The sequence below is a fragment of the Zootoca vivipara genome, chromosome 16 (genome assembly GCF_963506605.1).
Source record: "Zootoca vivipara chromosome 16, rZooViv1.1, whole genome shotgun sequence".
Taxonomy (NCBI): Eukaryota; Metazoa; Chordata; class Lepidosauria; order Squamata; family Lacertidae; genus Zootoca; species Zootoca vivipara.
The window spans coordinates 19,707,374-19,732,347 of NC_083291.1; the positions used below are offsets into that span (position 1 = coordinate 19,707,374).

General features: G+C 45.2%; 1 protein-coding gene across 3 annotated transcripts in view; it reads right to left on the minus strand.

Moving 5' to 3' along the window:
- The window catches only part of PIGG (phosphatidylinositol glycan anchor biosynthesis class G), a 59,679-nt gene extending 47,328 nt beyond the window's left edge, over positions 1–12,351 (minus strand). The window contains exons 1-7 of one of the 3 annotated variants that reach the window (XM_060268675.1): positions 12,081–12,351; positions 10,525–10,730; positions 6,158–6,367; positions 4,296–4,484; positions 2,875–3,019; positions 1,627–1,839; positions 856–1,073 (exon numbers count right to left, since the gene is read on the minus strand). In XM_060268675.1, the coding sequence (XP_060124658.1) occupies positions 856–1,073; positions 1,627–1,839; positions 2,875–3,019; positions 4,296–4,484; positions 6,158–6,367; positions 10,525–10,730; positions 12,081–12,234 (1,335 nt within the window). In that variant the 5' untranslated portion in view covers positions 12,235–12,351. Of the gene's footprint in view, positions 1–855; positions 1,074–1,622; positions 1,840–2,874; positions 3,020–4,295; positions 4,485–6,157; positions 6,368–10,524; positions 10,731–12,080 lie in introns of those variants that run through there. The other 2 variants (XM_035097127.2, XM_035097128.2) reach the window with 2 other exon arrangements.
- Between the last annotated feature and the right edge of the window lie 12,623 nt (positions 12,352–24,974).

The following is a 24,974-nucleotide window of genomic DNA, read 5'->3' on the forward strand; positions in this document are numbered from 1 at the left end:
ATTTAACAATCTGGGGTCGTGGCGGGAAACGGATTTAAATCCGGGGGTTTCCTGCCAAAAACGGGAGGGTTGACAGCTATGTTCAACAACCCTGTGAGCTGGGCTAGGCTGAGAGATGTTGACTGGCTCAAGGTCACCCAGTGGCCATGGCTGAGTGGGGATTTGAACTCTGGTCTCCAAGCTCTTAGCCCAACACTCTCGTGCCCCTTGGCTCTTTGTGATATTTAGTTAGGGTCCTGCATTATTTCACATTATGAGTGGCACAAGGGACAGACCAGACTGGCTGACATCTCAAACTACCCAGCATGCCAAGCAAGACAGCGTTTCTCTGCATCTACTGCTCGTGAGCATTTTGGGAGCAAAGGCAAGACTTGCTCTTTTACTCATCGCTATAGCGCTTGAGCCGCAGGCCAGGATCCGACAGGGGGGGAAACCCACACAAAATATTTTCCCACGCTCATAAGAGTTTCAGGCTTGGGTCTCTCAAATAGCAGCCCCTTCCCAATGCCACGTAGCATACAAACTGGAAACTGCAGAGAAAGTCTGCAATCCAGCATGGGCATCTTGTATGTACAAGGTTTTTGATGAAAACATAGGCAGCATGGATCTAGATAGAGAAGCTTTCGCTACTGTCAGAAAAACAGTCTTTTTATACTGCCTATATAAAACCCAGAGACAACACATGTAAGGTGCAAGGCCATGTCAGCAACTTCTGAAGAAAGATCCTCTTCTCCTGGCCGATATGTTGCCACCTAAATTTGAACAAAGTACTTTCTAAGTACTTTAAAAAGAGATAGTGTAGTGACTTATTGACTGAACTGAAAATTTTGACGGCTTCAGTATACTCAACCGTACCTCCAGAATAATGACGGTCCCCACTATCATTGAATATGTGTCGTATTGTGCCACTTGCTTGCTTAATGAAGAGCTCAGGACCCTGATGGCCTCTAAATACTGCCTGAGAACTTTTTTGCCAAGGTTTCTGAGGACTTCCGAGGTATTCCCTTCCAAATAGAGCTTGAGCCAACTTCCGTGGGATTTTTCCACCATCTTAAACTGCTGGAATCCAGGATCTAGTCATAAGAGACATTAACGCAGACCGGAAAGTTATTTGAGGGATCTGAGGAAAGGATTCTTCTTACTTGCATCGAGTCATAAAGGTCTGCGATGGTTCCCTCGCAACCACTGAGTTGCAAACTCACTTTTAAAAACAGAATCCGAAACACAGTTTGCAAAGAAACCCAAGTATTTATGAGCACGTGTCCACTTTAAACCACAGTTAAAGCTAACAATTCATTTGTTTTATACAGTTTAAATTAAATTAAATTAAAATAAAGAAGGGAGAAGAGCTGCCATTTCCCTCCGCAGCAGGATTTAAATGTGAAAATTACGAAATGCCTCAGCCTGATGTCCGCACTAGAGCAGAAACTGACCATCAGCAGGTTCTGCCTTAGGAGGAGGGAACCAAAAGAGTTGCTTTTGATCCTGTCTCTCTCCTGTCATGCTACAAAAATCTATTTCAGTCCCCTGACAATCAGAATACTGTTATTTCTTCAAAGTGGGTTTCCTGTGGGTTAAGAATGTTTCGGCGGCTATCATAAAAGGCGCAGACATTAACTTACTTGCCTTTTTCATAGGTAGCCATGTTCTCCTGGAGGAGTCTGCTAAGCTGGAATCCATTTAAATGCAAGTACCGCAGCTGTTCTCTCACCGTCTTCTGCTGCACAACAGGCAACAAAAGCTGCCCGACGCTGTTCCTTGAGATGGGCAAGCCAAGGCCAATGGCCAGCGTGACGGCTAAGTCAGTCTGCTGAACAAGCTCTGGAGGTTTCAGGAGACCTGAGAGGAGAAAGACGCCAGCTAAAACTTCCTGGGCTTGTCTTCCCAAAAATATGATAAATGCAAAGAGGTATTTGCTACACAATCATGTTCCTTCTGATCACAGAATTGTAGAGTTGGAAGGGACCCTGAGGATCTTCTCGTCCAACCCCCTGCAATGCAGGAATATGAAGCCGGCCCATAAGGGGGTTGAACCTGCAACCTTGGCATTATCAGCGCCACGTTCTAACCAAAACAGATCAAGATTCCCCCCATTATTACCTTCCTAACGGAGTAAAGCACTGGAGCCGTTCATAGCTAACAACAACAACAACAACATATAATAATATGACACCCTCCTCTAACCTGGTGCCCTGCAAATATTTTAATCACCACACCCAGAAGTTCCATTGTGATACCTAAGGCTGAGTGGTAGTCCAGAAAAAAAAGAAGAGGGAAAACCCACAGTGGGGAAGGGTGATTCCTGACATTTTTTTATTATTTTGACAAAGTAATGTCCATAAATAAATAAGAAAAAAAATGTGCACCCCAGCACTGAGGCCATTCCATTGTACCTATCCAACCTCCCAAAATTTCAACACCTCTTTGTGATGGTTTGACCCCTTTCCATTTTAACAGTACCAATCCCACAAATACCTTCCATATCTCCTCAAAATCATTTCTCCTGCATATTCCTCGTCTTACCTTAATGGCACATGTTAATTTATCATTAATAGCTATATCCCACAGCTCTTTGTACCATTCTTCCATTTTATAGTCACCTTTCCCCCTTCCACTTCCTAGCTATAACAATTTGTGCAGCTGTCCTGACGTTATTAATGCTAGGGCTACCACAGACCTTAGACATTTTTAACTCTTTTTCTGAAATAAGACTGTCTACCAGGACACATTAAGCACACCTTTCTACCGGTAAAGCTGCGTCATTTCACAAGCATTTCACAAGGGAGTAGCTACTCCTCTGCGGCACTTTTTAATAAAAGCAGCTGGATCTCTTTACTGAAATAACAGCACTGGCAAGAGGAATCCAGCCCTTACCCCCGGCCCTGTCGAAAGCAGAGCTGACGAAAAGCAGGGGCGTCCGCACTTCGCCCTCCGAGGATCCCCCGTGGCTCCCTGTTTCGGACATCCCATGGTCGCCACACACAACAAGCAGGTGGGGTGAAGCCACCTCTCCCTCCTCCTGCAAAGGAAGGAAATTGCCGAGGGCTTAGCGGCCAGTTGAAGAGGAACATTTTTGCCTGGTGCCCAAAAATATATAATGAAGGTGCCAAGCGAACGTCCCTGGGGAGAGCATTTCACAAACAGAGGGCCACTACAAGCTGGCCACTACAGTGGTACCTCGGAAGTCAAATGGAATCCGCCCCAGAAGTCCATTCGACTTCCAAAATGTTCGGAAACCACGGCACGGCTTCCAATTGGCTGCAGGAAGGTCCTGCAACCAATCGGAAGCTACGGAAGCCTTGTCAGACGTTCGGGTTCCAAAGAACGTTCGCAAACCGAAACACTTCCGGGCTTGCGGCGTTTGGGAGCCGAAAGGTTCCAAGTCGCAAGGCGTTCCGTCAACCAAGGTATGACTGTACTGGTCATCCAAAAGAAAAAGGCAGAGAGAAGCACCATGGCACATGTAGTTTGTGCCACACAGCACAGACAGGACTTTACGAGTGCCAAGGCTCCCCCCACCTCCAAACAGGCACCTATTTCCCCCTCAAACACTAGAGCAGTTTCAGAGGGCATTTCCTTAATGGCTTCGGAAGTAGAGAGAGTCCCCCAACACATTGGGGATTGAGGGAGGATGGAATAATTTCCAGATGAAGTGGCATTCTCAGATTTGAGCCCCGGCATCACTTTTTCAAGTAACTAAGCACCAAACTTCTTTTTTCCTTTTTACACACACCGTGGGAAAAGATGGCAGTTGGTCCTTTTTCCTTATGGAGCTTTAAGGTCACTCAACACATTTCACTGAAAAAATGTGCAATCTGAGTACCGCAGTCGTGTGTATTACATGCAGGTGCCCTTGCCGAGAGAGCTGCCATCGGACGCAGCTTCGTGTTGAGTTGTCAGGTGGGTGGCAAACATGCATTTGCCTTTGCATAATGCCTGCAATAGCCATGAACCCCTGAAAATAGCCTTTGCAGAACGCCTGAAATTGTGCCACATGCATTGATGACATTTTTAATTGTGGTGATTACTCGTGTCCTTAACACACTGGCCAAGATTTTCAAGGGTGTCAGGTTAACTTGCCCCAAACATCAAAGGCAACAGCACCACGAAGGCTGTAAACCTATGTACATTTGCCTGAGAAAAAGCCTCGCTACATTTTGTGGGACTTTCTTGCAAGTAAGCATGCATTAGGACAGGCTGATAAGTGTATAAATGACATTGGATAGAAACCTAAGGCTTCATTATGCTGCTCCTACTCTCGTGATTAAATTTATATCACTATATATGCATGTCACCTTGGAGAGGAGAGAAGTATGAATCTTCTTGATGATGTTATCCATTTCAGAAAGCTTTGGCCCTATTAAAGGACTGTGTGGTCCACTCAGATGACCAATATGGTCCAGCCCCAAGTAGTGAAGGATGAGCAGGTCCCAGTCTTCTCTTTTCATCACATTATCCAAGTGTCTGGTAACATTATCATCAACCTTAAGAGGGAAAGGAAAAACAAAGGCAGGTTGGAACTCCTCCACCATTTTAATTTTTCAAGCTTGCAATTTATACAGTCGGCAGAATCCAAGGGGGAAAGCTGTTCCTGGACTCTATCACACTGCAATGATTCCTATTATTTCCTACACAAGAGCGGAAATTGCAAGCTAAAGGGAGAAGGCAAGGCTGAATGTCTCTCACAGACACGCTCATTTTCTACATACAATGAGTTGTTTTCAACTGGGGAGCGTTCAAACATGATGCCCCTCTCCTCTGGAGTCTTGGAGTCCAAGAAACACTATAGAACAGTGTTTCCCAAACTGGGGTCTCCTGATGTTTTTGGACTACAACTCCCATCATCCCTAGCTAGCAAGACCAATAATCAGGGATGATGGGAATCGTAGTCCAAAAAAAAATCTGGAAACCCAAGTTTGGGAAACACTGGTATAGAAGGATCTTTAGGCAGATGGCCAGTTAATAAGAATTAAGTAACCATGTAGACCTAACTGAATTTGTTTCTTCTCTCCTAGAACCTTGCAGAGATTTCTCTGTCTGGTCATTAACATAACCGTATGAAAAGGGCAATATTCAAGTAAGTTATTTTCCTCTTCTCCCTAGCTTTCTTGTATCTCATGTATCCATTGTTTTAAAATAAATAAATAATATTGAGTTCTTTGGTAGAAAAGGCAGCATATAAAACATAGTAAATACAAAATAAAAAGGGACCGGAAAGAGCCCTGCCTGAAGTTCTAGAGAACCGTTCCAAATGGACCAGTTGTAAAAAAAAAGGGTAGAAGTAAAGGACCCCTGACAGTTAAGTCCAGTCACAGACGACTCTGGGGTTGCGGTGCTCATCTCGCTTTAGAGGCCAAGGGAGCCAGCGTTTGTCCGCAGACAGTTTTTCCGGGTCATGTGGCCAGCATGACTAAGCCGCTTCATTTACCTTCCCGCCAGAGCGGTACCTATTTATCTACTTGCACTGGCATGCTTTCAAACTGCTAGGTTGGCAGGAGCTGGGACCGAGCAACGGGAGCTCACCCCGTCGCGGGGATTCAAACCGCTGACCTTTTGATCGGCAAGCCCAAGAGGCTCAGCGGTTTAGACCACAGTGTCACCCGCGTCCTTTTGGACCAGTTGTACTTGCTGCAAATGGCAATTCCAAAGCTTTCAAGGGTTTGTGCAGGCTAGGGCAGGGCTGAGGAATCAGTGGTCCTCAAGATGATGTTAGACTCCAACCCCCATCAGCTGCAGTCAGCACAGTCAATGCTCAGCAATAATGGGAGTTGGAGTCTGGCATCTTCTGGAGGGCTACAAGCTCTCCATTCCTGAGCTAAAGAAAGGAATGCTGGCCTGCAATTTTGTGACAACTACATATGGAGCTTTTAGTAGTTCGTCACAATGGGGAGGCAGAGCCTGTCAATTATTTGACTGCCCCCAATTGCAAAAAAACCCCACCAAAAAACAACAACACAGACATGAAAAACATACCCATTTTAGAAATGTGGCAACTAAAACATGCTTTAGAATTTTCACAGATCAATCCAGCCTTTTTACTATGAGCTGGATCTTTAACATATAGGCAAAAAATAAATCAAATTTTCACACAGTAATTATTTGCACACTAACCTAACAATGCAATTTTTTACATCACTGTACTGGAGCATTTTCATACCTCTGTATAGTCCGAGACAAAAAAAGATGTTGTTCCATCATATTCTACAAACTGCTTTGGAAATAGTCGAACCCAAGTATCATCACCATAGAAGATTATCCTTTTCCCAGCTGCTTTGGCCTGCTGTATCAAGTTGTCTTCCAGCAATGCTGGAGAATTGAGATTCATGATGACATCGATGAAACCCGGGATGCTCCCCGTTGTCAGTGCCTGCAAACAGATGCCCCAAAAGCAGAGAGGGAAACATCTTGATAGGGTTTGAGAAGAGGACGAGACTGCCTTAGGACAAAGGTGCATGGACAGTAAAAAAATGTTGTTACAATCATCTGTAACAGCTTGATGAACCAATTCTGAGATACTTTTTAAATAAATTTTAAAAACCCAGAGAACACATCTACACAACTGCCAAGCAAGTCTCGGTTAGATATGTAGCCAATGTGGTACCCTCCAATTGTTGCAGGATTCCTCCCTCCCATCACCCCATAGTCAGCATGGCCGAGGTTCAAGGGTGATGGGAATCTTAGCTTGGCATTATGTGCAAACCCAGAAACAACAGGTTCATCATTCAGTTGTAAGCCAGGATTCCCAGTTCACACACAATGCAAAGCTGAGATTATTTTCAATGGAAGTCATTCTTGGCAGTAGTCTTCTACCCAACAGAATAGAAGGGGGAGAACACATGGGCCCCCTGTGGGGCTGAAGTGTGAGAGGAGGACTGGGTGAAGTTGCTGTCTGTTATTCTCTGCTCGTCTGTCTGCCATCTGCTGGCCAGCCACTCCTTTCTCCTTTCTATCCGTCAACAAGGAGAAAAATGTTCCCATTTCCCAGGATCCAACACTGAAAGTTTAGATAGGAGATCAAGAATGTCCAGAGCAAACCCAGCCCAACGAAGACATGCTTTTGGAAGTTAATTTCTTTATTGGCAAAGAACTCGGTTGCATCATCTCCTAAGGTGCAATGGTAACACACACCACCCCTGCTAACTAGCTGCCTAGGCAATCTAATTCTACTGCCCTGCACTCCAACTCGGACAGATGGAGCAGCTCTAGGACCACAGCCCTTTCAACTAACTTTAAACCCCTTGTCTGATGCAATGGGGGCTGGCGCCCTACAACTCCGCTCTAGTTGCTCCCGTCACTTTATGACCCTCCTTATGCGTTGAGACAGTGGAAGGGAGGACCAAAGGCAAGACTTTCCCTGGGACTGGCACAGCCCCTTCTGCCTCTGTGAGACTCCCTGAATCTCTCCTCCCACCTCCTTTCCCCTTGTCTCTGGGTGCCCAGTCTCTTCCCCTTGGCTCTCCTTGGCACCTGCCTCACGGGTTCCACAAAACCCCACATATCACTGCCCCCTTCCACCGGATCATCATCCAGCTCCCCTGCCCGCAAATCCCTCCCCTCTCCTCAGACTTCTGCCCATCCCCAATGTTGAACTTGGAAAGATTCCAGCTGTACAGCAAAAACAAAACAAGGAAAAGACACGACAAGCACCGAGTGCCGTTTCACAACACACAAAATTAAAAAGTTGATCAACTGCACTGTAGCTGTTGTGCATCATTTACAGAATCCATTCACCAAAATTAAAAGAAACCGATACTTGAGACAAATTGTGATGACGGCCACTTTCCGAAGCAGACAATCAATCCTCACAGGCATCTATTTTGGGACAGAGATTGCAATGTCTTTTTTGGGAAACTTCGCAGTAAGTTTTAAGGGCACAAGATGAATTAATTGCAACGGCTCATTAAGTTCTAACAACACGGTTCTTTATGTTGTCAGAGTATTTAATTAGAAACTCATTTAATATTAGTACTGAGGAATTATTATCCTGATGCACAAAATAGTATACTGTAGTTGTACCTTGGAAGTCGAACAGAATCCATTCCGGAAGTCTGTTTGACTTCCAAAGCGTTAGACTTCCAAATCACAGCTTCTGATCTTTTTGGATGCAAACACTAGAGATGTGAAGGTCTGTAAAAAAATGAGGAGGGGGGGAACTGGGGGGGGACTGGGGGGGTCCACATGGGCTTTCACATCTCCAGCCAACACCTGATAAAGGAGCCCTTGCCTCCTTACTCTCATTTAAGATACAGCAATAAACATATTAGTTATTGATGCCCCATGACACATGTAGATATTGGAGATCTGAGCCTTTAAAGCAAAACAGCACACCATTAACTCCCAGCAGAAATATTCTTAATGCATAGGACCAGATCAATTCTTTAAAGTACTAGATTGTATCTAAGACAGCACTAAATTATGCACCCCCTACATCTGTTCTAGGAGTTCCCCCAACACTCCAGAACAGATTAGGAGAGGAGGATGGGGTGGCATCCCACCATGCAAGCAGAAATCCTTGGGCTAATGGGACGTGTTGGTTGCTTGCAACCCATCAAAGCATATTTCCATCCTTAATGTCAGCAGCTTTTGTTGATTAGCCTAAGCAAGCTCACGGAGCTCTTACGTGCAACCAATTGCAGCGTAGAAACACAATTTAGCACCTTTCCTGCACTGCATCCATGTTTTTTTAATAAAAAAAATTTCTGCAACAGCTAGTAGTAATATGTTGCTTCCTAAAATGTACTGGCACACACATTAATTCTTAAACAGAGTATTTAAAGGTTATGTCAGTCTTCATTTGTTCATATTTGTGATATAAATGTGTTTTATATAACTTGTTTATACTCTTCTGTTTTGTGGAATTTGGATGTCCCGATCCCAATTTGTTTGTAGGTCCTTTGTTGGGCTGTAACTACATACAGCAGTCCAAAAAAGCCACAAAATATATCACATAATTCAGATTAAATAATCTATTTCCCTTTTTTTAAAAAAAAATGTAAGTTTCAAGTCCTCATAGTCGTGAACATGTGTATGTTTGCAAGTCTTTGGGGAAATGTAGATATAATCTCAGAAAACAAAGGAGTTGCTAAGCAAATTTCCCTGGGGCAAAGAATATAAATAAAATTATACCCTGATCTCATGAACACTTAGCAGAAGTCATTACTGGTTCCGCTCAAGAAACATTTTTTCAAAAACTCTTATAAACCATCCACCCTCAATGTGACAACAGGAGATTTTTCATGGTCTGCCCTTCAGTATAACAACAAAGCCAATGGCCAGGATCAAAAGGGGGAACATAAATGTATGAGGACCACAAACACATGCAAAGTTTTGCTAGTTTTCCTCTCAATAGTTGCTGCTATTGAAGAGTCAAGCCTCTGCTCTGTTCAAAAGCAGGGTGCCTCTTAAGCAGTGGATGGTGGCGCCTGCCCTGTGGAACGCCCTCCCATCAGATGTCAAAAAGGGAAACAGCTACCAGATTTTTAGAAGACATCTGAAGGCAGCCCTGTTTAGGGAGGCTTTTAATGTTTGAGAAATTAGTGTATTTTAATGTCTCTGTTGTAAGCCGCCCAGAGTGGCTGGGGAAACCCAGCCAGATGGGCGGGGTATAAATAATAAATTATTATTATTATTATTATTATTATTATTATTATTATTATTATTATGTTCTAAGGGGAAGAAACAGCTAGCAAGACTCTGTCCTGCACAAAAATACCCGACGCTTGAAATTCTGTCCTACACCTACAGTGCTTGCTAACCTGGAAGTCCTCTCAAAAAAGTACAAGCAGTTCTGAAACAGTATTAGAAACTCATATATGTGAGCTAATCACCAAATGGCACCATAAACCCAGGTTACGGTTGCAACAATGGAATATCTAGGAGCCATTTTTAATGAAATGTATTAATATTTTTATTATTATTAATTTCATTTCTATACAGCTTTATATTTTAAAGAAAAAAAATCTTAAATGACTTTATACCACATTAAAACATTAAATGAAACAACCCAGATTAAAAGAAATTCAAGCTTCAAAGAAAGATTTCAGATCCTTCTCTAAGTGACATTCTGCTTTCCCCATACTTATTTACTTGCTTAACTTATAAAGCTGTCCCATAGCAGAAGTACTCTAGGAAGCCAGGGTGGTGCAGTGGTTGGAGTGTCAGACTGGGACCAGTGAGATCAGGGTTCAAATCCCCACAAAGCCATGAAGCTCACTGGGTGACCTTGGGTCAGTCACAGCCTCTTGAACCTACCTCACAGGGTTGTTGTAGGGGTGAATTGAGGAGGTGGTAAACCAGGTACTCCTTGGAGAAAAAGGTGGGATATAAATGTAATAAATAAGCTCTTCTGCTTACCTGCTTTAGAAAGCTGGAGACGCCCGCCAGATGGAGATGTCAGTCGTCAACATGGCATCCAGAGATCTACACATGGCCGCAATCAGACCCGCACTGGTTGCAAAACACGCCTGACACCCGGCTTAATCTCTAACATTGTTCTGAAGCACACGTCCAAATATCAGAACTTACCTTAATTCGAGGCATGGTGACTGTAGGTGCGTTGGCTTCCGCTACAAAACTATGAGATGTTCCCCTTTCCACCAACTGGGTTGTGTAGGGCATGAACCTTTTGCCTTTCGAGCCAAACACAAAGTCATCTCGCAAGGCATCAATCAGTACTATGACAGTTTTTTTAAAGACAGGGGATGGCACCTTCGTCCAGTTGGAAGAGAATCCTAAAATATATTTAAGGCATGTATGAGTCACCAAGTCAAGTCAAGGGTTGGTTTTCATTGTAAATACTATCCCCAGTTGTCTGCCTTGCTGCAGAAAGTGGGCAACTTGCCAGCTCACTCCCTACTCACTTGCCTTCCCTCTCTCCTGGGCCACGTGATGGGTGGTGGTTGTGGGAAAACAAAGGAAACTGCCTTATAGTGGGTCAGACCACTGGGTGCATCCAACTCAGTACTGCCTACACTGACTGGAAGTGGCACTCCTGGGTTTCAGAAAAGGCTTAATCCCAGGGCTCCTTGGAGATTGCTCCTGGGACATTCTGCATGCAAGGCAGAGCCTCTTTCCATGGGTGTAGACAGGGTTTATGTTGGGAAGGGGGCAGGACACTCATCTTGTTGAGATTCATTCCCTGTCCTGCAGTCATAGGATTATTGTTTATTGTATGACTGTATGTGTTTTCAGGTATGCTAACACACCTGTCATCACCTTCTCTCTGGCTCTGTCTAGCAGATTCAGAATGAAATGTCTCAACAACAGTTGAACACAGCAGGTCTAAAACTGAAGGCTTGATTTACATGTTTGCCAAAACACGAGTGGGAGCTATGGTCTAAACCACTGAGCCTCTAGGGCTTGTCAATTGGAAGGTTGGTGGTTTGAATCCCCACGACGAAGTGAGCTTCCGTTGCTCTGTCCCAGCTCCTGCCAACCTAGCAGTTCGAAATCACGCCAGTGCAAGAAGATAAATAGGTACCGCTGTGGTGGGAAAGTAAATAGCATTTCCATGCGCTCTAGTTTCCGTCACAGTGTCCCGTTACACCAGAAGCGGTTTAGTCATGCTGGCCAGATGACCCTCAGCCTGAAAGCAAGATGAGCACCACAACTCCATAGTCGCCTTTGACCGGACTTAACTGTCCAGGGGTCCTTTAACTTTACCTTTTTACTTCGGCAGTTACGCTATTGCCTATCTTGCATGTTACATTTATGTATGGAGGTGCTTTAATCTTATACCAGCCCGTAACCATAATAAGGACTTGGATTTGATTGGACAACAGTTGTTTTAAATCCCTTTCTTTTGACCACAAGCGCTCAGGAAAACCTTTCGAAATCTTTTTACTTATTTCTATTTGTAAGCTATTTTCATTTATTTACTTGATTTAGGGGTGGGGCAGCTACCCCGCCCACGGCTCTTTCCCATGGAAAGGGGTGTGGAGGGATGAACTCATGGCTTGGGCGATGAGAAAGAGGCCGACCCTCGTTGTTTTCAAGCGTGCAACCCCCCTCCCCAAAGGCCTGGAAGAGACGCTCCCCACACCTTTCCCGCCCCCCACACCGCAAGGGGGCAATGCGTTTACCTGTGGGAGGCGGCTCCGCCGGCGGCCCGGCAAGCGCCCCGCTCCTAGGCAGCGACCTCACCGGCACCGGGAAGAAGCCCCTGAGGAAGAGCCCGACGCCCAGCGCCTGCACTAGCAGGCAGGCGGAGGCGAAGACCCCCGAGCGCAGCCGCATCCTCCGGCTCCAGCGCGGACAGGTAGAGCCGGAAGACAGGTGAGTTCTCGAGGCGCGCCTGCGCACACCTCCGCCGCTTCCGACAGGCCACAACAATCGGGGAAGCCCGGAGGGAACTCTCGGCAGCTATTGGCTGCCGGCTGACCAATGGCTGGCCTGGCCTCTATGCAAGAAGCCTCCTATAAGAAAGGCGTTGAGGCAAGAGCCAATCCCGAGAGCGGGTGGGGCAGACTACATTTCCCAGAAAGCCACTGCGACGGAGCTTTGACGTGCGTTAAAGTGCGTTTTACCACATATAATCCAGTGCGGGCCAACCTCTCAGGCAAAGTGGGCCGCGAGGGGCCACACACGGAATTAAATTTCGGCACCGCAAATTAAAGTGTTTGCAATACAATTCGTATTAGTTAACCTACACAATATGCGTAATTGAATAGATGAAATTAAATACGCAAATAACAGCATCAATAGCTTTATTGGTTTAAACTAAATGAATACACAAGCAGATTTGTAAACAGCCTGACTTTGCTCCCTCTTGTGCTGTATACGGTATTATAGGACCCCTGAAACTTCTTAACACTTGAGAGACTGAGGAGGGGAACAGATAACAGTATATTTGTTATTAAATATGCTGGTTGAGAACCGTAACAATAAATAACTAACTTTGTTATTAAATAAGTCATCCAGAATGGTCCACAGATTCTGCTCTGACTCCCAGGAAGTGTAAGTAAGGAGAAATGCAATTCTCAGCAGTTTAAGACCAGGAAGTCAGACCAAACAGAAAACAAACACAAGGAATCAGAGAAAATCATGTTTTTCTTATGCATTAACTTGATTGGAGATAGATGGAGCTTGTGCTTTCAATGGCCCATTGCTAGCATTCTTGTATAAAACAAAACATGACAAGACTGACAGAAAATGAGTCAGCAGCCGAATAGTCTACCCCCCCCCCCAAAAAAAACCACATTTTAAAAGGGCATAGGATGTCAATAAAATCAACCAAAGGCATGGTTAAAAAAAGAACATTTTTGCCTGGTGCCTAAAGGTGTATAATTAAGGCGCCAGGCGAACTTGCCTGGGGAGAGCATTCCACAAACAGAGAGCCACTGCAGTGAAGGCCCATTCTCGTGTTGCTCCCCTCCGGCCCTCTCGAGGAGAAGGCACATGAAGGAGGGCCTCAGAAGATGCTCTCAGGATCCAGGTAGGTTCATATGGAAAGAGGTGGTCCTTGAGATATTGCAGTCCTGAGCCATTTAAGGCTTTATAGGTCAAAACCAGCACTTTGAATTGGAAACTAATTGGTAGCAGGTGCAGTTGGACCAGATAGGTGTAATATGCTCAAACCGTCCTGCTCCAGTGAGCAATCAGGCCGCTGAATTCTGCACCAGCTGAAGTTTCCGAACCATCTTCAAAGGCAGCCCTACATATAATGCACTGCAGCAATCTAACCTTGAGGCTGCCAGAGCATAGACAATAGTAGTTAGGCTATCCCTGTCCAGACAGGGGTGTAGCTGGGCCACCAACCGAAGCTGATGGAAGGCACTCCAGGCCACTGAGGCGACCTGAGCCTTGAGCAACAGCAAAGGATCTAGTAGCGAACCTGCTCCTTCAGAGAAAGTGTAACCCTATCAAGAGCAGGCGATCTCCAACCCATCCGGTCTAGGGAACCACCCACTAGCAGTGCCTCAGTCTTATCTGGATTGAGTTTCAGTTTGTTGGCTCTTATCCAGTCCATTACCGAGGCAAGACACTGGTCCAGCACTTATACTGCCTCACCTGCAAATGTAAAGGAAAAATAGAGCTGAGTGCCATCAGCATACTGCTGACAATGTACTCCAAAACCTCTGGATAACCCCATCCAGCGGTTTCATGTAGATGTTAAACAATGTAGGGGATAGGATTGAGCCCTGCGGAACCTCACATTGAAGGTTCCATGGGGCTGAAAAGCATTCCCCAAGCAATACCCTCTAGGAACGACCATCCAAGTAGGACTGGAACCACCACAAAGTGGTGCCACCCACTCCTAGTTCGGACAATCGCTCCAGAAGGATACCATGGTCGATGGTATTGAAAGCCACTGAGAGGTCGAGAAGAATTAACAGGGACTTGTCTCTCTCTCAACACAGGTCATCGTACAGAGTAACCAAAGCAGTTTCTTTGCCAAAACCAGGCCTAAACACCGATTGAAATGGATCCAGATACAGTTTCTTCCAAAAGCACCTGGATCTGGTCTGCAACCACTCACTCCAGGACCTTGCTCAAGAAAGGGAGATTAACAACTGGCCGGAATTGGTTAGATTTTCCGAATTCAGGGAAGGTTTCTTAAGGAGTGGTTTTACCACTACCTCCTTCAAACAGGCAGGGACCACCCCCTCTTGTAAAGAGGCATTGACCACTTCCCTGGCCCAGCCAGCTGTTCCCTCCCTGCTGGTTTTATCACCCAAGAGAGGCAAGGGGCTAGAGCACAAGTGGTTGTCCTGACCGATCCGAGCACCTTGTCCACATCCCCAAAACTCATCCAACACTACAAGACTAGACTGTGCTCTGGACACACCATGAGATTCATCTGCTATAACAGCAGAGCCAAGGTCTAGGTGGATGCAAGTGATTTTATCCTCAAAATGCTTTGCAAACAAGTCACATCACAGCAAGCTACCGTTAGTTCTACCACCTCCTTTGGGCCAGTCAGAAAAAGCTCTGCCGGATGACATATTAAGGATGCCATGGAGGCAGCAAAGTATGCCTTCTTTACTGCCACTAGGTAGGCTCAGTAATGAGCCCTTACCAGTGTTTGGTTGCATTCATTCAGCTCTTTCCTCCACTTACGTTCAAGCCGTCTCCCAGCTTGTTTCCTTGCCCTAAGCTCTGGAGTATACCAGGGGGCCAAATGGGCTCCACAAAGTGGGAGAGGGCGCTCAGGGGCGATCGTGTCAATAGCCTGAACCATTTGGATGTTCCAGAGGTTGGCCAGGGCTTCGATTACATGTAAACAACGCTCAGTGGTTGGCACCATCCATGCTTCTCATCGTTTTAATTTCAAGAAACAGTAACTGTCTGCAGGGCCGGATTTAGGTTTGATGAGGCCCTAAGCTACTGAAGGTAATGGGGCCCTTTATATGTCCAGCTGTCCTTTGTCAACAACAAATTGTCACTGTTTTTTGTTGTTGAATATATGATGTATGGGACCCAGGTGGTGCTGTGGTTAAACCACTGAGCCTAGGGCTTGCTGATCAGAAGGTCGGTGGTTCGAATCCCCACCACGGGGTGAGCTCCCGTTGCTTGGTCCCAGCTCCTGCCAACCTAGCAGTTCGAAAGCACATCAAAATGCAAGTAGATAAATAGGAACCGCTACAGCGGGAAGGTAAACGGCGTTTCCATGTGCTGCTCTGGTTCGCCAGAAGTAGCTTTGTCATGCTGGCCACATGACCTGGAAGCTGTACGCCGGCTCCCTCGGCCAATAATGCGAGATGAGCACACAACCCCAGAGTCGGTCACGACTGGACCTAATGGTCAGGGGTCCCTTTACCTTTATCTATATCTATGATGTATGTTCATTTATGGACCTAATAGGTATCTAAGCCATTTGTACATGCAGAATGTAGGCGCCCTATATACAGAATTGAGCAAACCAGTGATATTTTAGGGAGCAGGCTGGCAAGCGGGGCCCATGACTTACATCATAGGAGCCTACACAACACAAAACACTGTTGCTGTATGTAGGTTTTGTTTTATTTTATTTTTATCTTATATTTTGGAAATGTACATCCAGGTTTTTTCCCTTTAATTTTTTTGGGGCGCCCCAAGAGAGTGGGGCCCTAAGCTATAGCTTGTTTAGCTTATACGTAAATCCGGGACTGACTGTCTGCGGGTTTTGTCCTTCAGTGACTTTCAGTGCAGCTTTGGACAAAAAAAAAAGAGGAAAAAATTCACATTTTCTCCCATGTTAAAAGAGATCAATATAATAGTTCCCTTCCCCTGCCCCCCTTTTCAGCACCAAAGGCTCATCAGAACTTTTGGTTCTCCCCATGACACTTTTCTTCGGCTAATTTACAAAGTGACAAGCCTGACAATCCTTTTTAGCTTTCCTTGGCTTCAAAGTTTGTTTTAATTTCTACAAAATCTCTCTTTAGTTACCTTTCAAAAAAAAGGGGGCCTCTGTTAAAACTCTTGGCTGCTGGCACTGCAAAGCTTTTTGCTTCCCCCACTGCCTTTCTTTTAAATTCAGCTGTGACTGAAGAGGTGACTATGAGGAAATCAGTTCTCTTTGAAGTTGGAGCTTGGGATATGCACCAAACTGTGAAGCTTTTAAAAAAAGAAAGTTGGTCATTGCTTCCAACAGGTATGGGGGGGGGGGAAGCTTTCTGTTCAAGTCACTCTCATTACGGACTGAACAACCTCTATGACCGGCCACAAAAATATTAATAAACTCAAAAAAAAAATAGCATTAAGGATTTTTCACAAGTTACACTGTGCAGCACATTACTGTATAACAAAAAATTCCAGTGGTAGCCCAGCAACAAGATCCCTACAGAGTGCATGGATAATGCCAGTGTTCAACCAAGTGGCTCCCTTCTCAGACACCCCTCACACTCCTATTCCTCTTAACACCACATAGATGTCTTTGCTTGTATTGTGACACCACTCCCAATACATATAGGGCACAAGGGAAAGGTGGAGGTAAAATATGTTTATCATCACCTCTCCCTCATCCCCCCCTTCCCTTGAGCATCACAGAGATCAAAGCTCTTCCAATGGACCACATAAAGAGGACAGACCTATTTTCCAGGGACAGTCCCAGATTTACAGAAGCCATCCCAGTTTCTGATTTGATCCCAGAATGTCCCGCCTTTCCTTAGGACGTCCCTATTTTCATCTGACAAACGTTGGAGAGTATGGAATTATGTGACACACACACACCCCAAGCCAAGGAGATAAGTAAACATACAAGAAGATGTCTGAAGGCAGCCCTGTATAGGGAAGTTGTTTAATGCTTAATGTTTTATTATGTTTTTTATATATGTTGGAAGCCGCCCAGAGTGGCTGGGACAACCCAGTCAGATGGGCAGGGTATAAATAATAACACCATTATCATTATTATGGAATAGGATGTCCCTATTTTCATCGGAGAAATGTTGGAGGGGATGAGGGGATCCGATAAGAAGTGGAAACACAGGAAACTGTTCTATACCACATCAGACTATTTGTCCATCTAGGCCAGTCGACTGAGAAGCAGCAGCTCAAGGAGATAGCCTTTCATATTACTTACTGCCTGATCCTTGTAAATGGAGAGACAGGCGATGGACTCTGGGGTCTTTTGCATGTAAAAAAGAAGGGAGGGGGGAGGGAGGGGTGGAAGGAAGGAAGGAAAATAAATGTTCCCTACCAATCACATTACTTATAAGGTCCAGATCTGGGGTCTAGCTTGTGCAGAGGAATAGTCAGATACATTTCTCCAAATAGCGTTATGATGCACAGCAGAAGAAAAGCTGGGTTTTTACCAACCTCATTCTAGTGCATAATCTGGCCTTAACACCTGGAGTTATCAAACATACCCCTTGCAAACATACCCATCAATCCATCAGTCAATAGCCACACTCAAACCACTAAATCACACTATTACTCTTTCTCTCTCCCTCTCCCTCTCTCTCTTGTACACACAGCTGAAAAAGCAGAGGAAACCCTTCAGCAAATATGAGAGATGCCATTTGCCACATACATTTCTCTGCCTCCTCCACTGAGGCGCTTTGGCCCCTTGTGCATTCTCAGAGCGAGACATAAAAACTTTATAGATTGAGCAAAGCGTTGTCACAAAGCAACAAGAATGAAACAATCGTTTAGCTGGTCGCAAGGAAGAATCTGCCATTCATCTAATTCTCTCTCTTTTATTGAGTTTTTGAATAGCTTTTTCGGTAGTGCTTTTCAGGCCAAGTACAGCCAAAGCAAGTCAGAGCGCTTTGCCTATCAACATTTCAAGGCGCAGGATGCTGTCACTTTGCCATTTTCAAATGCCACCATTTGTGACACACCTGGAGCACTTGGTATAACAATAACTCTCCTCCTGGAATGGGGACGCAGCAATTACCTGGGAGCACATGGTCTCCTGGAGAACACAGAGCGCAGGAATAGCACAGAGCTTACCTTGAAATGGTATCTGAAGTACTTGCAAACATCAATAGATTATTAATGTCAGTAGTAGTCAGGTTCCTTGGTACTACATAACATAGCTAGCCGAGGGACATGAAATGTTGTCTCTGCAGGAAGCACAGAGAAGTGAGATGATGATTAATCTGGGGCCATGAAACTACCGTAGAAGGGACCAGTTGCCAAAGAAAACCATCAAGGAGGAATCTGGCATTTCATTCAGATTTCTGGAAAACTAGGTCCAGTTCTTCAAATGTCCCAAACCAGGCATAGGTAAACTCGGCCCTCCAGATGTTTTGGGGCTACAACTCCCATCATTCCTGACCACTGGTCCTGTTAGCCAGGGATAATGGTAGTTGTAGTCCTAAAACATCTGGAGGGCCGAGTTTTGCCTATACCTGCCCCAAACAAACTACTGGCTCCTCAAAGCCTTTGCTTTTCATAGAAGCAACCACTACAAACATTTTCACAAATGAGGCTTAAATCAGCCTCGTTTCAAAGGAGCTCCTGATGCAGCCATTGCTGTTTGCTGTGTACAGAGGTCCTGCTCCCACCCAGGGGCGTAGCCAGGATGAAAATCAGGGGGGGCAAGGGGCGGGGGGAGGGGCCACAGCGGGGCAAGGAAAGCTCCCTTCTCCCTTGCCAGCTTTCCCTCCTCCTGCCCCCTCACGGAGGGGGAGGAGGGGATCGGAGCAGCCCGATTTCCCCCTCCGCGATCGGCAGGGGCCAGGGGGAGCCAGGATCAGCCCGAAATCGGGCTGCTCCGACTCCCTCCTCCCCCTCCGCGATCGGCAGGGGCCAGGGGGAGCCAGGATCAGCCCAAAATCGGGCTGCTCCGATCCCCTCCTCCCCCTCTGCAATCGTTGGGGCAGGTGGAGGGAAAGCCCCAGCGGTTGCCTGGCTTTTCCTCCGCCCGCCCCACAGCCAGCCAGGGAGAAGGGAGACGGCACCGGGCGGGCAGCGGGGCAGGCTGGCCAGCGGCCCTGCTTCTAGGGGGGGCAATTGCCCCCTCCTGCCCCCCCTGCCTACGCCCATGCTCCCACCTCTCCAAACAAATTAGCCCTACTGCAAAGAAAGAGAGTCATATTTGGTCCCATGGGAACTAGCAAGAGTTAAATTAGTTCCCAAGAGGTTTAGATGTAACTCACTGTCATGAGCCTGGAATGTCTCGCTTTTCCTTAGGATGTCCCTGTTTTCATTGAAGAAATGTTGGAGGGTATGGTATCACTATCTATTAATTTGGCAGAAGCAGAAACCCAAGTTTGGGTTCTTCATTTGGCAATGAGGCCTGGGACGCTTTCTCTAAATGGGAACTTGTTTTCATACATGCTGCAGTCCTGCGCATGGCTCCTCAGGGACTTACAGCTGTACTCCCAGGTTCATGTGCTTAGCATTAAATTGCCTGTCGCCTTATTCTTCCTATCTTGCCATTTATGCTAAAAGCTGGTGCAAAAGAAGAAAATGTGGTAGAGAAGCATGTGCTTAGGCCAGCGACAGCCACTGATGTGTTGTCCAGTGGTCCAAATAGCAAATGGTAAGGGACAATGGTGCCCTTCAGATGTTGCCAGACTACAGGGCCGGCGGTGGCAGACACACAACTGTTTAATCACAAAAAGTAATATACAGCATAGATAAGACAACACAAGTAGCTATATCACAACTGATATCACGGAGTAAAGGACAAACTTGTTTATTCTTTGGTTCTGCTGGACTACCAGAGCAAGTGTTAAAAAGAAAACAGTAGGATATGGTCTTTCCTGTTAAGTTACAAAAGGCACCAAAGTTGAAGGTTTGGCAACATGCAAATTTATTTAAATCTGACCTTCATTGCAACCATCTACTAATCTAGCATATGGCACCTCACTCATCAACTTTCATTAATTGACAGCCAGGAGGGGCTTGTAGATAGTGCTAGGTATAAATTTATATCAGTTTTCTATAAATAAATGCCACGGCATCCTGGGAATTGTACCACAGTGAGAATTCTCTGTTGAAAGACCTTTGCTAACCCTTCTAGAACTGCAATTCTCAGGGACCCCTGGAGAGAAACTATTAAAACAACATAAATCTGTGCTGCAGAAATACCCGCCTCCCAGTTGTGCTTTCGGATTTCAAAACGCTGCCCTTCCAACATTGAATATGTGATTATTTCAGTCGTCGGATAAAAATATCTGCCCAGCTGTCTCAATAAAGATGCATCATATTCCAAAAGATGACACACACACACACACACACACACACACACACACACACAATCATTTTGCCATTTCCAGTTTCTATTGAAATAGCGGACACGCTTGGAAACCCATTATTTTGTGAGCTGTTTGACAGCAAATTCCAGCATTATCAGGACATGTAACGCAGAACAAGTGCCCCCCCCACCGCCACCGCCCCCAGCTTTAGTTTGTCCACAGATGGTAACGCAGATAAGCTACAATTACCAATTTCTGAAACAAAAGAAGCCCTTTGAGCGATAGCAGCTAGCAGCATTATCAAGCCACACACCCTGCATATCTTGACAAGGCTGTCAGCAAAATTATCCTCCGCGGCTCCAGGGAGTGGAAGCTGTTTATGAAAAGGACGGAGGCAGCGTGCACTCCTGGGGAAAGTACATTAACGGAACTGGTCTTGACACCAAAGTCGCTCTCCCTAAAAACTGATACGACACACCTCTCTCTTTTTTGAAAGGTGGATTCGATTATGAGGAAAGCAACCATACAAAGCAGAAGTGGGGAGACTTTAAGGGGTATGGGATCTACATTGCCACCCCAGATGTACAAGATCCAATAGCTGAAGCAAAGTATCTGCATAGCAGATCAGTGGGGCAAGCACACACTTAGAATTACAGCACATTTTAGAATGGCAGCACAATCCAGTATAGAAGAAGTCAGTTGAAAAACGAGTCTTACTGAAGTCAACATGGCTTACTTCCAGGAAACTGGGGATGAGGCTGCAACCTTTAAAGAAATATAAAACGTTATCTCCAAGCACACAGTCAGCCCAGGGTCTGTTTTCATTACCAGAATTAAATGTGAAGTCCGAGTCTTTCCCTCACAAAAATATACTCCTGTTTCCCCCAAATATTGTTTCAGGGGTGAGAGAGTTGTTAAATGCTTGAGAGTTCAGAGACCTATCTGTAGGCCCCTGTCTACTTTTGCCCTCTTGCAAATCTATCCCTTCTGATTTCTAATATTTCCAGTCTTAAGTTCAGTTCCCCAGATTCCTGCACCAGTTTCTGCATCATTATTTTTTTAAGTCCCAATGAAAACCCACTAGCCTTTTAGTGTGAATTCTCTTGGTACAGTGGTACATCGACTTACGAATGACTCGCCCTACAAATGTTTTGAGTTACGAACGGAGTTCCGTCCGCCATTTTGGATGTGGTTTAGATAGGATTTTTCCGACTTACGAATTTTTTGATAGGATTTTTTTTTACTTATGAATTTTTTTAAAAAAATTCCCCATTGGCTTCGACTTACGATTTTTTTGACTTACGAAGGTCCGTTCGGAACGGATTAAATTCGTAAGTCGAGGTACCACTGTATACATGTTCTTGTTTACAATTTTGCCTCACGTACTCGTTTTTTTGCAAAGCAATTTCCCCATGTGTCCAAGTTGGCCCCTGAAGTTTCTCCATCCCTGGGTCTACCCAGTGTAGCACTGTCTACTCTGACAGGCCTTTCCCACCTGAAGTCAGTTCCCCATTTGTGGAAGGCCTTTTCCGATGAGGTGTATCAGTCTCCCTCATTATAAACCACCGAGAGGAATTTTACAGCATTTATTTTCTCTGGAGCACCACACAGTAGATGCGATTAAATGATTAAATGACCTTTTTCATTCCCCCCCCCCTCAAAAATTCTTTCCTGTAGCACAAATGGATGAACTTTTGCCTATTAATGACTAAAATTAGGTATATTCCATTGAAATATCTAAAAAGGTCACACACAAATGGTTTTTAATTTTTTTGTATGCCGTTTTACCATTTCATAAAATTGTATTAACAATTCTATATATATTTCGTATCAAATTTGGACACAACACCACATTCCACAATGGGGAGTGTTCTTAGCAACATAGGGTATACAAATGTCACACCTGCGCAAGGTAAAAGCCCCTTTTTGGGACCTCAAAACTCAGCCAGCAGACCCTGCCGGGCATGCTGGGAAAAGAACCTACAGGAGAGGTAGCAAAACATCGTCCTCTAGCGGCGTCTATACTGTTACTGCAGCTAAAAAAAGCTTCCTTGTGTGTTTGATGACCCTATATAATGTTGTATATATGTGACTCTAAAGCTTGGGTTCAATTTTATATCTGCTTACAGTGACTTCAAAAATGGTCAAAAAACTGATACATAAAATTTTTTAAATCATTTTGTGCGTGAGGGTTTTTTTTAATCAAAACTCTTTGAAAGTAAGATTTTATCTAATCTTTAATGAAAGCTCATCAAATTATGATACAGGGAAATGAGGTTGTAAAAAAGCCATCACCCTAATGCACATTCTAGGCTTATAGGCCCCTTGAACTACTATCTTAATTTCTCTGTCTGTTTTCTCATGGCCACACCAGCGTGCAGCCCAAGGTTTGAGCACTGTAGCGTTGCAGCAATAAATAAACAGCAATATCCCTCACCGCCTGGTCGCATCACCGTCTTCCCCTATTGTCAGATGGATGCCTCTTCACACACACACACCCCCGCAACATTATATTAAAGCGCTCCAATACTGCAATTTTCTCTCAGAGCTCTATTGTTGTTGCAATATGCCCAGAGGCCATTAATCTCTGGTAGTTACATGCTCTTTGACCTGCTGAGAACTTGGGCACCCTTGAGAACTCCCAGTACCGTAATAGTATTTGCACCGGGCTGAAACTCATTCTGCTGGTGTAAAGTGTAATGTAGTGCTCTGGTCTATCAACCAGAGCACTACATTACACTTGACACCAGCAGAATGAGTTTCTAAAGCGAGGCTAATTATGTTTACCGTACACAACATTTTAATGAATGTTAAGATCTGTCGGATGCAACAGGAGAGGCTGGACATGAAGGAATTAACCGTGACACTCCCCCTTCTCTCGAATCAGGTCCCATACCACCAAATGCCACCAAAGGTGAGAAGGGGAGGCCTAGTGATATTTTTCATGGTTGGTTTTGTCTTATCAGTGGTGGGGAATTTGTGGCCCAGAGGCATGGACAGCCCCTTGGGCTAACTTTATTCATCAGTTATTTAATAATAATAATAATAATAATAATAATAATAATAATAATAATATATTATTTATGCCCCACCCATCTGGCTGGGTTTCCACAGTCACTCTGGGCGGCTTCCAACAGAAAAATAAAACACAGTAATCTATTAAACATTAAAAGCCTCCCTAAACAGGGCTGCCTTCAGATGTCTTCTAAAAGTCTGGTAGTTGTTTTTCTCTTTGACATCTGATGGGAGGGCGTTCCACAGGGCGGGCGCCACCACCGAGAAGGCCCTCTGCCTGGTTCCCTGCAACTTGGCTTCTTGCAACGAGGGAACCGCCAGAAGGCCCTCGGAGCTGGACCTCAGTGTCCGGGCAAAACTATGGAGGTGGAGACGCTCCTTCAGGTATACTGGTTATATAAAATAACCAGAGGCCGTACCTAGGGTCCCTTGTCCCCTTGGGAATGAGTTGCATTGGCACCCCCCTCAAGGAAAAAAAATCGCTTCACCGCAATAGCCACATTGGAAATGACGTTTTACATGGCCCAAGTACTCAAAATTGTGCAGAGTGTGTGTGGGGGGGGGATCACATACCTTTGGCTCATGGTGCAAGGATAGCAAACTTCTCCCACATTTGATCTCTCTGTGTCAATGGTGGCACATTGCCACACACATATGCATCATATACTCGGTAGGAATCTGTTGTGCCCCTCCGCCTGGGCCTGGGCCCCTGGCGGAAAACAGTTTTGCCAACCTCTAAGTGCGCCTCTGAAAATGGCCGCTGACTGGACCAGACGACTGAATTACACGGTTGGTCTGATTCAGCAGGAATTTTTATATTTACATGCGGCTGCTTATATCCCCTTTTCCCCCTCTGTCCTTAACGTCAAGTTTTGCAGCAAAGAATCACAAGTGCATTCCCAAGGATTTCTCCCTCCTGCCTGCAATCATTAAAGAAGAAGAAGCGGAGATTCACCGATAGAAGCAGCAGCCATCAACAAGGGACGAGAGGTCAAGTATTCCATTAGCAGCTGTCAGAAAGGACGCCAACATCACTTAGTGTTATAGACAGTCATAGTGAAATTGACGGGATTCAACTAATGGCCATTAAGATTCGAAATCACAATGGGTATTGGAATCACATCGAGGCACCGCCAAAGAACTAGGAAGGGGAGGCTGGCACAAGTGGAAGGACTGGGCTTGAATGTTGTTATTCTAGATGGAAAAGGGGGCAATACTAGATGCCGCACTGATGATGTAGATCCAAATGAATGTGATAATGGCATACTTTCCTGTGTGGCTGTGGAGATGGGAGAGGTGAGGGAAGCATCGTCACTGGCAAAAGCCGGACGCTCATGAGTCGAGGGAAACGAGAAACTACTACAGAGCCCATGCATGCGAACTGAATCCTTATGA